General features: G+C 35.4%; 1 protein-coding gene and 1 pseudogene across 1 annotated transcript in view; both read right to left on the bottom strand.

Annotated features, from left to right (window-relative positions):
- The window catches only part of TSHR (thyroid stimulating hormone receptor), a 163,674-nt gene that overhangs the window by 71,023 nt on the left and 74,150 nt on the right, over window positions 1–18,501 (bottom strand). Inside the window, exons 2-3 of the mRNA XM_003924614.4 lie at window positions 4,039–4,110; window positions 168–242 (exon numbers count right to left, since the gene is read on the bottom strand). Coding sequence (XP_003924663.1) covers window positions 168–242; window positions 4,039–4,110 — 147 coding nt within the window. The remainder of the gene's footprint in view (window positions 1–167; window positions 243–4,038; window positions 4,111–18,501) is intronic.
- LOC104650808 (nicotinamide/nicotinic acid mononucleotide adenylyltransferase 1 pseudogene) lies at window positions 16,954–17,838 on the bottom strand (annotated as a pseudogene).

Below are 18,501 nucleotides of genomic sequence, written 5' to 3' on the forward strand. Positions count from 1 at the left end.
GATGAATTAACATAAACTAAGAATGAGAACAGGTTAATGATTTAATCATAAACAGAAGTTTTGACTCATAATTTAGAAAGCAGCTCCCATTGCCATCTGGAGCCCCAAGATTATCAGTCAAGTGTGGTTGTGGCTTAGGTCTATGCTGTACTTTTACTTGTACTTACATGTGAGTCACTTTACTCAAATTGTAGAAGGAGTGTGATTCCAGCTGCTGCAGAGTTGCATCTATAGATAAGTAGCTGAATGTCAGAAAAATAGAAGACAAATTAGAAGATTAGTTGGGTTGTAAACTTCAAACATACTATTTTTGACATACATGAAACTTGTACAACCCTCATGGATTCTGCCAAATTATGTTAAAATTACTTACTACCCTTTATTTCAGATCTTGTGATACCTGAATTCTTTCTGTATATCAACTCTTATTTATCTTAAGTTCTCATATATACTTAATCTCATATATATATATGGATATATATATATATATATATATACATATGGTGTCACCCTGTGGAATGTTCCACTAGAGAATTGCAATTTTCTCTTCATCTTCTTTGAAACTATGTGTCTAATTCCATGTTATTAGACATTCCATTAAAAATGCTTCTTATTCACTCTAGTGTTCTTTTCTGATGCTTGCATTTTTTACTATTTTGAGGAACTTTTTAAACTCTTTCATTTTCAAGGAACTCATCTATTTCCTTTAAAATACACAGATATGGCTGGGCACAGTGGCTCACACCTGTAATCCTAGCACTTTGGGAAGCCTAGGTGGGTGGATCACAAGGTTAAGAGATCAAGACCATCCTGGCCAACATGGTGAAACCCCGTCTCTACTAAAAATACAAAAATTAGCTGGGTGTGGTGGCGTGCACCTGTAGTACCAGCTACTTGGGTGGCTGAGGAAGGAGAATCACTTGAACCCGGGAGGCAGAGGTTGCAGTGAACCAAGATCACGCCACTGCACTCCAGCCTGGTGACAGAGCTAGACTCCATCTCAATAAATAAATAAATAAATCAAAATAAAATAAACAGATGTCTGACCTTGTCGAGGCTAATTAAATCAGAGTGAAGGATGAGTCAAGTACTTTTATTTTTCAAAAGCTTCTTAGCTGAATCTAATGTGTAGGCAATGTTGAAAACCACTGACCTATAGTTTGAAATGAATCTGCCATACATACGTGTATATATATAAACTCCTTTCACTAATTATCACAGGGCAGATTTCCAGTTCTTTGGGTGATATTTATGTTGTCTCACTGATGTAAGTTCTCTGAAATGAAGAACTGTATGTGTTTTTGGCCACTGAAACTTGAGTGCCTTTCAGAGTGCTTGACATGTAGTAGGCTCTTATTAAGCAACTGAATGAATGGAAGAGTTTCTCAAAATAGCAGAAAAACACAAGCACCAGAAAAGAACACTAGAGTGAATAAGAAGCATTTTTAATGGAATGTTTAATAACATGGAATTAGACATGTAGTTTCAAAGAAGATGAAGAGAAAAACCACAATTCTCTAGTGGAACATTCCACAGGGTGAATACATATTCTCTTAAGACTTCTCTTCTTGATTTTAAATGAAGCTGAAAATGTAAGCTCTGTCTTAAACTTTGTAAGCAAAAAAAGTAATTCAAATAAAAGCTTCAAGTACTGACAAAGGAAAACAGAGATGTTCCTAAATATAATTTGTCAAGAACATATAAGGAATATTTCAAATAGTTTCCTCAAATTCCATCTTGTAATGAGAATGACTAATGCAGCCAAATTCAATGACCACTTTCTTTTGAGAGGTATTTCTGTGACATTTGTGAACATGAACAATTGACAGATGGTTTTCAGCCATAGCAATAGCAGAAATTCTCAACCCTGGTCATGCAATTAAACTACCTGAAGGGCCTTTAAAATACACAGATGTCTAAGACCTGGTTTAGGATAATTGAATGAGAGTTTATGAGGGATGAGTCAAGTACTTTTGTTTTTCAAAAGCTTCTTAGCTGATTCTAATGTGGAGGCAATGTTGAGAACCACTGGCCTATAGTTTGAATTGAATCTGCTAGTAGAATATCATCATCTATGCAATGTTTACAAGAGGAGCTCTGATTGTTCCATTGTGAGTTTTTATCTTGGTTATTGCAAGTATTTTAATGGCCCTCTACTTTCTATTTTGAATTACCTATTCTTTATACAATTATCCTTTGATTTACCCAGTCTCTTAACCCTTTGGATAACAACATTATATAAATTGTTTTGATACAAGTATATTACTAACATAAAACAATGGAACAGATAGAAAAGAATTAATTTATTGTATAGAGACTGTGGGGATTTATCACGGATGAAACTAAACCAGCTATCAGAGCAAGATTTATTTTTGAAGGCTGCCAACTTGTTTCCGTAAGCATCTTTTCCATTGCTCCAAACCTTCTACTGAATTTCTTAGTTAAGAAGTATGAGTCTTTCTCAAAGTTCCAGAAGGATCATCACTCAACCCATATTATGAAATGGAAGTTCCAGTTTCTCCAACATAGTAACACCTTTTTTAAGGGCTGCGTAGGTTGATTGTGAAGATAACTAGTAGAAATTGTCTATTCAGTGAGATAAAAATTGTGATTCCCTGCTTACTTATCCCATTTTTATAACTAGGAAAAATCAGATCCTAGTTCTTTTTTGCATGTAAATATCAACATCATTACAGGCACCATATGACTTATTTCAAACTGGGATATTTTTGTGAGTTAAAGCAAGGCTCTATTAACAATTATGCCAGAATACCAAGTGGGAATTTGAACCATTCGAGACAGACCTAGCATCATCTTATTTATCTCTTTCTTTTTCCCAAGATATATAAAATCTTTAATTATTATTCAGGTCTGTGTATATGCTTTTATTCCACAAATATGTATTGAGCCTTCATTGTATGACAGCCATCATTCTGGACAATGACAAAACACACCTGTTCCCCAGCTTCAAGGAAATCACAGTACTCAGAGATAGAGATTAACACACAAGGTAAATGGGATTAACACAAGATGTTAATACAAAATGTCTCCTATATCTCAGTCAACCTCACAGAGGTTCAGTTTTATTCCTAAGAGAGCAACGAGTGTCATGATGGGGTCAGTTATTGGGTGATGTGAAAACTCACATAAGACATCCAGGATAATTCTGTTGTGGGACTGTCCTATGAACTGTAGAATGTTTAGCAGCAACCTTCACTTTCACCCACTAGGTGCCAGTAGCAACCCCCTCTCCAGTGATGACAACAAAAAATGCTAAATGCTTCTAGGGGTAGAATTGCCTGTGGTTGAGAACTACTGAAATGATACAAACACTCAAAAAATGACAATGGAATTAGTACATTTAGCCAAAAGCTGTACATGTTGCTCCTGGTTATATTATTTTGCATGCCTGAATTATCTGGATTGCCTGTCAAAATCAATGAAAGGAAATAAAGACCTGCTTCATTTCATTCACTCTTTGTGAACCCAGTATGGAAAAGTCCCTTTTCTCCTCACTCTGAGTGGATAGCAATTCAATTTTTAAGATTTAGAATTATATTTAATTCTCTTTTAACGCGAGAGAGGTCTGAAACCATTGGCTACATTTATAACAAAATGTAAGTATTTGTGTTAGTAGTGAAAGATGATTTGAAAATTGGTGACTAGGACAGATGGATGTTTGTCTATCTGTATGTATGTTTATCTTGTAAATGATGGGATGTTTATAGGAGAGATTTACAGCTAAGGTTTTGCCACATCCCAAGACATATTAAAATACATCGAGAATTAGGAACTTCTCAAAACCAAATGAATTTAAATTTGATTTAGGTTTTAAAAAATCATTTAGGCATTAGGGAGTAGAAATATAGCAAAATCAACTAAAAATTATGTACACAAAATTGTCATAACGTTGAAAATGTAACTGCCATTGATTTATGCAAGTATAATACCAAGTGTTTTTCTTGATAGAACACATTTAGAGAATAACATATCACAAATGCAAACTTCAAACTTCTCTTTATATAAAAAAACACTTACATTCTGGAAATATTGGGCAGATTAGAAAATGCATGACTTGGAATAGTTCTCAGGTGAGTCTCAAAAAGCCGCCTATGGAAATAACAGTTACACAATTAGAGTTTTAATCACTGGGCTTTTCTAAGAATTCACCTTAACTATAAAAACACATTATTAAAAAGCATGACAGTTTTACAATGTGTTTCCTTACACATAGTCAACAAAAATAATATTCAACAAACATAGCAAAGAAGCATACATACACTTCTTTTTCCCCAATAAGAATTGAGTGTGAGAGTTAGCTGCAGAAAACATATCATCAAACTTCATCTATGAATTAGCAGTAAACTAATATGTCTTGCCTCGCATCAGACTTTGTTAACTGAGGGGCAAGATTTTTTTTGGTCTTTTAATTAAATTTTAAAAATGTAATGTTTTTTACCTTTTAGGTTTGAGGGTACGTGTGCAGGTTTGTTACATAGGTAAACTCGTGTCACATGATTTTTTTGTACTGATCATCACCCAGATACTAAGCATAGTACCCAAGAGTATGCTTTTCTGCTTCTTTCCCTCTTCCTACCCTCCACCTTCAAGTAGGCGCCAGTAGTCTGTTCTCTTTGTGTTCCTGAGTTCTCATCACTTAGCTCTCACTTATAAGCTAGAACTTGTGGTATTTGATTTTCTGTTCCTTAGTTAGTTTGCTGAGGATAATGGCTTCCAGCTCTACCCAAGTCGCTGCAAAGGACATAATCTTGTTCTTTTTCTATGACTGTGTAATATTCCATGGTGTTTATGTACCATATTTTCTTTATCCAATCTGTCACTGATGGACATTTAGGTTGATTCCATGTTTTTGCTGTTGTGAATAGTGCTGCAATGAACATTCGTGTGTACAACATAATATATTCATAAGTATATTAAGACTTCTGAATTCATAGCATGTACTTGTCAATGGAAATGTCTTAGAATGCTATCAGAATATGCATTAAGTACATATTAAAAAGAATTAAATGCATGTTTAAAGTTTCAAGAATTAAAAACTGTGGCATGGTTACTATCTTCTTGCACAAGCCAAAGTCTCTTCAATCATGTCTTGATCTTATTATCTACCTGCTGCAGTCTGGAAATAACTGACTAACAAGGAGCAAATTCTTCCTCAGAATCTCAAGACAGCTTAATTGGATTTGCACCTTAAAGGTGTGGCTTTTCCTCCAGTCTGCTTTTTCTGGATACTCTTCAGAAGGTGGAGACTGTTCTCATACATAATGAAACACCTTCATGCATTCCAGTATGCCTCTCCACCTAAGCATTCCATTTTTTGAGTTATCTTCTTTACTATAGTTATTACCTGAGAATCGTGTATGGAAAACAGTGTGCATAGTATATTAACTTGGTAAAGACAATGCCACAGCATGCTACTCAGCTTCTCCCTGTGCCTGTTTTTGCCATTTAATCACACTGGTAATCACACATCATCCATTTAGTACCTCATTTATATATTAGAATAACATTGTTTATTTTTTCTTCTCTAAGCTAAGGGGTTCTCAACAATCTATTTCCTTGGTCTATGCTTTCTTTGAACTATTCATTTTTACAACGATTAAAATATATCTATAACTTGCCTTATCAAAGCATCAGCGAGACCAATTTAGTTTGTAAAAGGACCTATTAAAATGGAAGTGGGGGGAGGCGATGTGAATGACGAAAGAGTAAATCTTCAGCTCTTTTCAGCCTCTGGTGTTTCGCCATGAAGCCCAATGTTGCCTTAATATGTTTCAGAAATTCAGGTCCCATAAATTACTTGTTCTCCTTTGAAGGTCTCCTCCCACTTACATTTCCTTAATTGAATTGACTGGATTCTGAAGCTAAAAGATATGAGAAGAAGAAGTTGTTCTACCAAAATCTCTGTGTAAAATAGGGTCATGCTGAAGGAAAACAAAAGATCCATACCTTTTGAGTATCACCCCAGGCGATTGAGTTTAAGCCCAAGGATAGTCTTACTTACAGAGCTGTCCTAAGGCAAACATTTTGTGAGCATATTTGTGGTAAGATTGTAGGTAATATAGGTCTAAACTATAACTTTTTTTTGTTCTTGCTTCCTGTTCCTGCAGATTTTTTTTTTATACTGTAACTTTCACTGACTAAAATTTTTTGAGTTTAGCCTGTGTTCAAAAGTATATAATGTATATAAAATTAAATAGGAAACTAGGATAAGATTGCAATAGTTTCTAAGAAATTGACTTGGAACAGAAATAGCATCTAAGTGCAATTTAATAGCCTTTGGGCTAAATGTTCAAATAATGTTTATATTCTTTCCCAAAGTATGAGTTTCTGAAATATATAATATCTGTTTCTTGAATTATCTCCCTTTTTCACATACATACACTTTAAGTCTAAACAAAAATCTTTTTCCTACTATTGAGTTAGTTGTGGCAGAAGTTGTTTTCAAAGGCAAAACTATTTGAAATGCTAATGTTTTGTTTAATTCCACAAACAAGATATTTTTCCCAGCCAGATTTCTTTCCAAACAAAGCTCACATGTATATATATATATATATATATATATATATATATATATATATATATATACCAATAAGGATTATGTGTGTCAGAGCAGCTGTCTTAGTAATAATACAATATGCACAGTAAATCAAACAAAATTAAAGTTGAGGATGCTAGCAATCCTAGCCTGAGATTAAAAATAAGTTGTCTCTTTGTTGAATAAATTCTGTTAATATCATGATTATAACATACCCTGGGACAAAATACTGATTTCAGTAATGTTAAATGAAGTATTGAATGGGAACTAGTTGTATAGATTGCCAAATTCTATCACAGTTTAACAGTTTATACATTTTGCCTAGATATTTTCAGAGTAATGGGCACATAATCTTAAAAAAAAGATGCAATTGAGTTTGTATACATTTTGTTTACATTTGGTATAAACTGTTTTTGTTGCCTCTCTAAAATTCACCACGTTAGCTTAAGCTCTCCTTTAATTTCTTTCCTCTTTTAAAATGTGATTTGTCTTATGTAACAAATCACATTATGATTTGAAAACATTAAAAGGAGTTTTCTTCTAAGACATCTATTTCCCTTCAAATAAAGAACAAAAATAATTAGTGAGGGTATGGCTTCTAGGAAATTAACTAAAGACACTGTATTTATTTAGAGAACATTTGCTTCATTTTTCCCTAATAGTTCAACCTTACAATAAGAGTCGTGGGGAATAAATTTATTGTGATATGTGGATGCCTCATGACTCCTAGATACATGGGCTACTGCATTCATGTAACCTTTGTGGAGTTTTTGGGGTTGTTTTGATTTGCAGCAGATTCGTAGCTAGAGTTAATTTATGGAAAGTTTGTCATCAATTGTTTTTATACCTCCATCTAGGGGCAAGCAGCTGGATATTCTTTCTGTTATCTACCTTTTCAAGAGAAGACCTTTTATTCAAAGAATCTTGTGATATTGTGATTACTGCTTTAAATGCAAATGAAAGAAAAAAAGACCAAGTGAATGTGTTTATTTTATCAAAATACTTTATTTTAATTTCAAAATGCATTTTGAATATTTATGGAAAAGGCAAAGTACACATCCAAGTGTATATTCTTTTGACAAAAATATTAGAAAATCTTTAAGTTGCTTCACTATTGTCCAAAGAATTTGTGTCACATAGTATTTGTTTCTAATGAAAATATGCTAGGTATTGAGGAGGCTGTTTTTTATTTGCCTTTGATGATTCACAGTAAGAAGACAATGATGATTCTTTTGAAAATATGACAAAAAACCTCACCTTATGCAAATAGTACATCTATTTGCTATTAATGATTAAGGCGTCATATGTAACTCAGCAAGAAAAAAGTTCACAGCTATAGTTTTCTATCCTATGTGGAGAATGTATGTTTATTTAATAAAGAAGTTGGATTCAAGATACAGAAATTATGTGAGAGAATAGATGTAAGCTGTGTTTGCAATTTCCTTCTGCTTTTCTGTGATTTATTTAACCAAGAATGATCATTGCAGATATGACAAATGTTTCCTTTGGGTCTTGCTGAGGCAAGACTTACATCTGTCAAATGTCTGTCTTTGGAAGACATAATGTAGAAATTAATGTGCATGTGAACCATCACTGATTGACTTGTAGATTTTGCAGGTAGGACCCACCTTTTTTTTTTTGTGATAGAGTTTTGCTCTATTGCTAGGTGCCAGGCTGGAGTGCAGTGGCGTGATCTTGGCTCACTGCAACCTCCACCTCCTGGCTTTGAGCAATTCTCCTCCCTCAGCCTCCCGAGTAGCTGGGACTACAGGTGCACGCCACCATGCCCAGCTAATTTTGTATTTTAGTAGAGACGGGGTTTCACCATGTTGGCCAGGATTGTCTTGATCTCTTGACCTCGTGATCTAATTGCCTTGGCCTCCCAAAGTACTGGGATTACAGGCGTCAGCCACTGTGCCTGGCCCACCACGCCCGACCAGGACCTCCTTTTTAAGTACTGTCTTTCTGGTTCTTGTAGTAGCAGTTGAGGAGAGAAATATGGTTAATGTAAGAAAGCAGACAGTTCTCTGTTCCAAACAAGAGCAGTCGGTGCAATTAAATTTTTCACAGAGAGATTGGCCAAAACAAAGGGTCTACAAGTCCAAAAAGCCAGCAAGTCTGAAATACAGCAGGACAGTTAAATCTTAAAGCTCCAAAATGATCTCCTTTTACTCCATGTCTCACATCCAGGTCACGCTGATGCAAGGGTTGGGTTCCCATGATCTTGGACAACTCTGCCCTTGTGGCTTTGAAGGGTACAGCCTCCCTTTCAGCTGCTTTCATCGGCTAGTGTTGAGTGTCTATGGCTTTTCCAGGTGCATGGTGCAAGCTGTCAGTGAATCTACCATTCTGGAGTCTGGAGGATGGTGGCCCTCTTCTCACAGTTCCACTAGACAGCACCCTAGTGAGGACTCTGTGTAGAGGTGCCCACCTCAAATTTTCCTTCTGCACAGCCTTAGCAGAAGTTCCCCATGAGTGCCCCACCCCTGCAACAAACTTCTGCCTGGACATCCAGGCATTTCCATCCATCCTCTGAAATCTAGGCAGAGGTTCCTAAAACACAATCTTGACTTCTGTGAACCAGCAGACTCTACACCATGTGGAAACTGCCAAGGCTTGGGGCTTGCACCCTCTAAAGTTATGGCCTGAGCTGTACCTTGGCCCCTTTTAGTCACAGCTGGAACAGCTGGGTTACAGGGCACTAAGTTCCTAGACTGCACACAACAGAAGGACCCAGGGGCCAGCCCACAAGACCATTTTTTCCTCCTAGGCCTCTGTGTCTGTGATGGGAGGGACTGCTGCAAAGGTCTCTGACATGCCCTGGAGACATTTTCCCCGTTGTCTTGGGGATTAAGACTCCTTGCTACTTATGCAAATTTCTGCAGCTGGCTTGAATTTCTCCTTAGAAAATGAGATTTCCTTTTCTATCACATTGTCAGGCTGTGAATGTTTTGAACTTTTATGCCCTATTTCCTTTTTAAAACTAAATGCCTTTAACAGTACCCAAGTCACATCTTGAATGCTTTGCTGCTTAGAAATTTCTTCCATCAGATAGCCTAAATCATCTCTCTCAAGTTCAAAGTTCCACACGTCTCTAGAGCAGGGGCAAAGTGCTGCCAATCTCTTTGCTAAAACATAACAAGAGTTGCCTTTGCTCCAGTTCCCAACAAGTTCCTCATTTCCATCTGAGACCACCTCAGCCTAGATTTCATTATCCATATCATTATCAGCATTTTGGTATGAATGCTGGATATTAGACTTTTGTGGGATACATAATTTGCAAAAGTTTTCTCCCATTTTATAGATTGTCTGTTTACTCTGTTGATAGTTACTTTTGCTGTGCAGAAGCTCTTTATTTAGATCCCATTTATCATTGACCAAAATCTTACGTGGAACATGACTGTATTTCTTTGCTATTGAGTTGTTTGGGTTTCTTTTGTATTCTGTATATTAACCCTTTATCAGATGTATACTTTGCAAATATTCTCTCCCATTCTATGTGTTGTCTCTTCAGTTTGTTAATTGTTGACTTTGCTGTGCAGAAGTTTTTAGTTTGATGTAATCCCATTTGTCTATTTTTTCTTTTGTTGCCTATGCTTTTCAGATTTTGCCAAAAAAAATTTGCCTAGGCCAATGTCATGAAGAAATTTCTCTATGTTTTATTTTAGTAATTTTATCATTTGGGTTGATTTAAGCTTTTAGTCAATATTGAGTTGATTGTCGTAAATGATGAGAGATGGTGTCTAGTTTGATTCTTCTGCATGTGGATATCCAGTTTTCCCAGCACCGTTTTTTGAAGAAACTATTCTTTCCCCATTGTGTGTTCATGGCATGTTTGTTGAAAAGCAATTGGCTTTAAGTGTCTGGATTTATGTCTATTTTAATGTTAGTATAATGCTGTTTTGATTACTATAGGTTTGTAGTTTATCTTGGAGTCAGCTAGTGTGATACCTTCAGCTTTGTCCTTTTTACTCAGAATTGTTTGGGCTATTCAGGATGTTTTGTGGTTCCATATGAATAGGATTGTTTTTTCTATTTCTTTGAAAAATGCCATTGGAATTTTGATAAGGATTTCATTGAATCTGTAGATCCTTTGGGGGTAGTATGGACATTTTAATATTAATTCTTCTAATCAATGAACTCAAAATATCTTTATCTATTTATTTGTGTCCTCTTCAATTTCATCATCAACATTTTATAATTTCCATTGTAGAATTTTTCCACTTTCTTGGTTAAATTTATTCCTAAGTATCTTTTTTCTTGTAACAATCGTAAATGGGATTGCTTTTTTGGTTTATTTTTCAGATTGTTTGTCATTGACACACAGAAGTGCTACTGATTTTTATATGTTGATTTTGTATCCTGCAGATTTACTAAATTTATTAGTTTAAATAATTTTGTGGTGGATTCTTTAGGTTTTTTTTTATATTTAAGATTATGTTATATGAAAACGGGAGCAGTTTGATTTTCTTCTTTTCCATTTAGATATCCTTTATTTCTTTCTCTTGCCTAATTGCTCTTGGTAAAACTGTAACTACTATGTTGAATGAAAGTGTTGAAAGTGGGCATGGCTGTCTTGTTCCAGATCTTAGAGGAGAAGCTTTTAATTTTTCCATGTTTAGTATGAAGTTAGCTATGAATGATCATATTTGGCCTTTATTGTGTTAAGGTATGCTGCTTATCTCCTAATTTTTTGAGAGATTTTATCCTGAAGGAATGTTAAATTTTATCATATGCTTTTTCTGCATCCATTTTGTCACTGATTTTATTAATGTGATGTATCAGGCTTATTGATTTGCATATGGTAAATCATCCTTCCATCACCCAGTTGATCATGATGAACTATCTTTTTAATTTGCTGTTGAATTTGGTTTACTCTTATTTTGTTGATGATTTTTGCATCTACATTCATCAGGGAGATGGCCTATAGTTTCCTTTCTTTGTTGTGTCCTTGTCTTGTTTTTGTATCAGGGTAATGCTGGCCTTATGGAATGAATTTAGATGAATTATTTCCTCTTCAATTTTTTGGAAGACTTTGAAAAGAATTGGTATTAATTATTCTTTAAATATTCAGTAGAATTCAGCAAGGAAGCCGTCAGGTGCTGAGCTTTTCATTGATTGGAAACTTTTTATTATTGACCGAATCTTGTTACTCATTATTGGTCTGTTCACATTTTCTGTTATCAATTTTGGTAGGTTATATGGATCTAGGAATTTAACTATTTCCCTTCTAGATTTTCTAATTTATTCTTTGTAATTGTTTCTTATGATTCTCTGTATTTCTGTGGTATCAGGTGTAATATCTTCTTTTTAACCTCTGGTTTTATTTATTTGCATCTTCTCTTTTTTTTTCTTTGTCTAGATAAAAGTTTGTCAATTTATATTTTAAAAACTTTGTTTCATTTATGTTTTGTACATTCTAGTTTCTATTTCACTTATTTCTGCTCTGATCTTTATTATTCCCTTAATTCTTAATTTTAAATTTAGTTTGTTCTTGTTTTTTCCTTTTTTTAGTTCCTTGAGGTACAATGTTAGGTTGTTTATTTGATATCTTTCAATTTTTTGAATGTAAGCATTTATTGCTATAAACCTCACTCTTAGAACTGCTTTTGCTGTATCCCAGAGATTGAGGTATGTTTTGTTTCCATTTTCATTTGTTTCAATAAATTTAAAATTTTCCTTTTAAATGTTTTGATTGGCCCATTGGTTGTTCCAGGAACATGTTGTTTAATTTCTATGTATTTGCATGGTTTCTAAAATTCTTCTTGTTATCAATTTCTAGTTTTATTCCATTGTGATCAGAAAAATACTTAATATGCTTTTGATTTTTAAAAATTTGTTGAGAATTGTTTTGTGGTCTAACATATAATCTATCCTGGAGAAAATTCCACGTGCTTTTGAGAAAAATGTCTATTCTGTAGCTGGTGGGTGAAATGTTCTACAAATGTCTGCTAGGTCCATTTTGTCTAGAGTGCAGTGTAAATCCAGTGGTTTGCTGTTGTTGTTGTTGTTGATTATTGATTTTCTGTCTGGATGATCTGTTCATTGCTGAAGGTAGGGTGTTGAAATTTTCTACTGTAATAGTATTATAGTCTATATCACTCTTAAGATGTTATAATATTTGCTTTATAGAGTTGAATGCCACAGTATTGGGTGCATATTTATTTAGAATTGTTAAAATCTGTTACTGAATTGACCCTTTTATTATAGAATTACCTTCTTTGTCTCCTCTTTCAATGTTTGACTTAACTGTTATCTAAGTATAGCTACTCTTGTAGTCTTTTGGTTTCCATTTGCATTGAATATCATTTTTTCATCCCTTCACTTTTGGTCTGTGTGTGTCCTTATAGGTAATGTAAATCTCTTGTGGTTAGCAGATAGTTGGGTTTCATTTTCTACCCATTCAGCCACTCTATGAAAAGTTTAATTCATTTACATTTAAGGATATTATTGATAGGTAAGAATTTACTCTTGTCATTTTGTTAAATCATTTTCTGGTTGTTTTGTATTTCCTTTGTTTCTGTTTTCCTCTCTTATAGTTTGCCTGTATGGTTTGGTGATTTTTTTTGTAGTGATATGCTTTGATTTAAAAAAAATCTTTTTCACTTGTGTATCGCTGTAATATTTTTCTTTGTGGCTACCATGAGGCTTACGTTTTAAAAACTGTGTAGTTATAATAGACAATTTAAGTTGATAATAACTTTGGCTTCATACAAATATTCTAGACTTACCTTCTGCCCTCAAAATTTATTTTTTATTTTTACATTTTTTTTAAAAAACAGAGTCTCACTTTTTTGTGCAATGGTGCAATCTTAGCTCACTGCAACCTCTGCCTCCCAGAGTCAAGCAATTTTCCTGCCTCAGCCTCCTGAGTAGCTGGGACTGCAGGCACACACCACCACAACCAGTTAATTTTTGTATTTTTAGAGAGATGGGGTTTCACCATTTTAGCCAGGCTGGTCTCAAACTCCTGACCTCAGGTGATCCACCTACCTTGGCCTCCCAAAGTGCTGGAATTACAGGCATGAGCCACCTTGCCTGGCCTCCCCCACCCCAAAATCAACTTTGTTGATTACCTTATATCTTGTCATATGTATACATGTTTTAACGACTTGTTGTAGCTATAGTAAACATTGACCATTTTGACTTTTAATCTTCAAACTAGAAAACTGAAAGTTTATACACCACCATTACAGTAATGGAATATTCCAAATTAGATAATAAATTTACTCCTACCAATAAAATTATACTTTCTTTTTTTTTCCATGCTAGTAATTATTTTCCTATTGCTTTCAGTTGAAGCACTCTCTCTAGCATTTCTTACATGGCTGGTCTAGCAGTGATGGATTCCCTCAGCTTTCTCTTGCCTAGAAACACTATTTCTCCTTCATTTCTGAAGTATACATTTGCCGGGTATAGTATTCCAGGTAGATAGTTTTTCCCCCCCTTTAAGCACTTTGAATCTATTATCTGGTTGTCTCCTGGCCTGCATGGTTTTGTTGAGAAATCTGCTGATAGTCTATTGGAGATTCCCTTATACATAACTTGATTCTCTTGCTGCTTTCGGAATTCTGTCTTTAACTCTTGATCTGGTTATAATGTGCCTTGGAGAGAACCTGTTTGGGTTGAATCTGTTTGGAATCCTTTGTGCTTCATGGAGCTAGATGTACACATCTCTTCAAAGACTTGAGAAGATTTCAACTATTTTTTTATTAAGTAACTTTTCTGTGTCTCTCTTCGTCTTTTGTCCCTATGGAAATCCCATAATGCAGATATGTATTTGCTTAGTTGGTGTCCCAGAAGTCCAATTGGCTTTGGTTTCTCTTTTTATCCTTTTTTCTTGTTGTTCTCTGACTAGGTTATTTGAAAAGAACTGTCTTTAAGTTCACAAATTTTTGTCTTCTGCATAATTTAGTCTGCTGTTGCAGCTCTGAATTGTATTTCTTCATTTTATTAGTTAAATTTTTTAGTGCCAAGATTTCTGTTTGGTTCTTTTTATTTTTATTTACAAAATGTTTTTTGACACTACCACAAAGGCTCTTCATTCATCTGAATGAAGATGCCAATAAAGGACTTTTATTGCAGGTTTGTTTGTTGCATTCAAATTACATAGTGTAAGGGGTAAAGTGTACAACATATAAAACCCCCAGCATCAAACAAACGAGCAAAACAAAATACCAGCATTACACATTTCCTCTAAATTCACAGTATGACAGCCAATTATGGAAATGATGTGGTAGGGAATAAACAATGGCATATTTTCTTCACATCATACATTCATATTTATTCCCCTATGAAGTTCATTGTTCTAATTTCCTTTATTCAAAGGGGAAGTTCTATCCTTGAGGACACTATGCTATTACATGGTAGCATTAGTAGCATCCTTGGCATTGAAAGAATAAACCAAGCAGCTTGTTCTTTTCACAAAGTTGTTGTTCCATAAATAGTATAACGGTAGAATCATTTCACCATTATCAGGTGTGCTTCAAGGGTCACCACATGCCATGTCTAGTGAGGTCCTGAGGTCAGTAGAGTCACAGCTGGGCAGGCAGGGAATGGGCACTTCCAAGGCATGACAATATGAGAGAAGTTTCCAGCATTGGAACCTTTCTGCAATTCACACACACTTCAGATAAATTAAGTATAGTTTCCTAGAAGAAATAAAAATTCAATTCTTATAACTTCTTATTGCTCAATTAATACTTTTCAAGGCTGCTTCAACTCTAAACTCCAAGAAGCTAAGGAGGAGAAAAATGACGCTCATCTGTAAGATTTGAGATTCCAACCTTTTATTCTTGGCAGATAGATACTGAAACCTGGTAGGTGTAAGGCTTTGCACCCTCCCTGCTTTTGAGAATTGGCCTGATGGCTTTAGTAAGGGTAGTGGGGGAGCTGTATCACATATATTTGCGTAACTTTATCTAAATGTTTCTTTTTTAAACTGTAGATTCAGATCTGACTATACAATTGCACATATCTAAGTATTTTTTTTTCTTTTGCAGATACAAATACTTCATCTGTGGTGGTGTAGGTATGAAACAGAAATTGCAAAAAGGCAAATTGTTCTATTTTCACTAGAAATTTAACTTTATTCCTGTTTCTATCATAGGACAATTTTCACAAATCCCAAAACTATTCTGCAAAAGCTATTTCTGGTCTTTCTGCTTTAGCAATTGGTAAAACTTCCACGAAATTTTAATCAGTAGAAAACCATTTAACAAGCATGTGTCTTAAACATCAATCTGTGATTAATTATTTGAGAATACTACTTTGGTTAAACTTCATACAAAAGGACAAGGAGAAAAAAGTATGAGAAAACAGATCTTTTTTTCTGCTTAAATTTATAAATGACAGATTCACAGTGGATTAGAACAGAAAGAGCAGGGCTCTTCAGAAACTTCAGAGTTTTAAAAAATGAGTTCTCACTATTTTGCCCAGGCTGCTCTCAAACTTCTGGGCTCAAGCAATCCTTCTGCTCCAGCCACTCAAGTAGATGGGACTACAGAGCATGCACCATTGCACCCCACTCAGGTCTTCTGATTAAGCTATCAATAAAGGCTAAGAGCATTCAGACATAAAATCCTTGAATAGACTCCTCATTCTCTGTGGCTCTCTCAATTCAAGGTAGCATGATGTCATCTCTGAAGCCATGCCTGAAGATAAAGAGAGAGCAGATGACCAAGGCTAGAGCAGGATCCACAAGGCAAAGTGAATATATATCACGTATAAGGCAGGAACTCTCTGCCTCTGGTGGGCATCAGAAACACCTGCATACCTTTCTAAACGTATGAGGGCATGGACTTCACTCCCTTCTTCCAAAGATGGAGCTTCAGGCAGACAGTTCTTGCCAAACTTTAGTTGGCAATTGTGATGTGTGCCACAGAGAACAAACTGTTGGTACAATGTTTCTGCCATGTGTATGCACAACTTTTATTTTGTGTAACTGGAGATAATTTATGAATGGTGCATTTTATAAGATCACTACTGTAAGAATTCCTTTGTCTACCCTGGCTGCAGAACCTGCAGCAGGTTTGCACAAAATGTCAATTTTCTTCAAAACCTAAGTTAGATTTTAAATGAACTTTTGCTTTTCACACTTTGCTTATTTTATGTGGTAGAGCTAGGCTGTACTTTTTGAATCTCATTTGTAGCTAGTTTCACTGAAAATTCTTCTGGTTTTAGTGTGCTGCTAATCTCTTGTTTTAAAGATAAAGAGATTTGCATATTTTTTAAAAAAGATATGAAAATCATTCATCTTAGCAACTTCTGAGAAAAAGAAAAAAGCCCCCTGATTTTAACTTAACCACTGATGTTTACTAAACTTTTAAGCTTTAGTTTATGCAACAGGATCACAATTTCTTTTCCCAGTTACTAACATCCAGATTGTTTCAGATCCCTCAAAGGGAAGTGCAAAACATCATGCTGTAGAATTTCCATGCCTTAGCTTCTGCAGTGTTTCTCTGTAAAGGGGCCAGGATGACCCCAACATTCCTGTCTTCATTCTTGGAGCTGTACAAATTACGCTTTTCAATGTATTCCTGGACAAGATCTAATACCAAGTAGTGAATGCTCTGGCCCCTTCTGAGGGCTCTCTGGATTTTTGTGGATGAGATATCATTAGTGATCCATTCATTCACCTCATGAATGTTGCTTCAGTGTTTCCATAGCACATTAGAATCATAGGTGAATTTCTGAGCAACATTTCCAGCTTGAGTAATACAATATGAACCCATAATGCCACGAGCCACGATTTGAATGATGTCTTCACTTTTCCACAGATTGGAAACACCAAAGGACTCCAGTAAATCTGCCCCACACAGCAGCTTGATCTTTGGCGCATCTTTTGTTTTTGGCTCTAAGGATTTCTTTTGACTAGAATCTTGTCTTTGTTCAGCTCATAGAATTCCTTTTCTGCCCAGGCCTTTCTAGTGCAGGTGAGTTGTGCAGGTGATCACAGTAACTAGCCTCCAGTTTCTATCGATAGTGTCTTAGCACCTTAATAGTCTCCACGCCTTCTGAAGACTTTTCCATGTATCAACTTCCACCGATTTGGAATTCTTGGTGACAAGTTCTGCCATGATGATGCAGTGATGGCCAGAAATAAGTCCTTTCTTCCTGCATGCCTCACCAGCAGGAGAGATTATGCCTTTACCAACTCTATATCTTCCTGTTCAATTCGTGTCATGCTTGGCCAGCTCAAACAACCTGAGATGTATGTTGGTGATAGGACTGAAGGAGCCACAAGCAAGGAGAACCACTTCAGTCTCCTATGAATTTTCCATGGTAAGAACTTGAATTTGTTGATCTAAATGGAAAATTGTGACACATCCCTTGTTGTTTTTACAAAGAAAATTCTTTGAATCTGAAGTGTCTTGCAAGGTAGGCTATTGGAACAATTTCAACTAGTGTGTCAACAGTCTTCTCTAAGGTGGGCTAGAAAAATGGTTTCATATCCAAATGGTAACTCTTTTCCATGCTTCTGCATTTGACGCCTTCCCTCAAGGCATGTCCAGATACAGTTTTCCTCAAAGATCCTCTTGGCCTCGCTAGGAAAACCCTCAGAAAGGCTATGGTAGAAGCAATTGAGGGAGAAAATACCTCCACCCGTGACATCTCAGGCTGCTCAAGTGGAACTTGGTTTGGTTCTTTTTATTGATATCTATCTCTTGGTTCAACTTCTCAAACAGATCATAAATTATTTTCCCAATGTTTCTGAAATGTCTATCTGTGCTCTCTTTATCTTTCTGAGTACACTTAAGATTCAGAATTGTCTATTTCTTTGTGTTAAGTTACTGGAGAATCACTGTGCTTATTTGGCAATGTCATGTTTCTTGTATCCCTCTGTTGATATCTGTGCATCTGGTAGAAGAGCTGCCTCTTCCAATTTTATACGGTAGCTTCCAGAGGGAAAGACTTTCACCCGAACATGTGTCCTAGGGAGTCAG

The sequence above is a fragment of the Saimiri boliviensis genome, chromosome 2, assembly GCF_048565385.1.
Source record: "Saimiri boliviensis isolate mSaiBol1 chromosome 2, mSaiBol1.pri, whole genome shotgun sequence".
NCBI classification, from domain to species: domain Eukaryota; kingdom Metazoa; phylum Chordata; class Mammalia; order Primates; family Cebidae; genus Saimiri; species Saimiri boliviensis.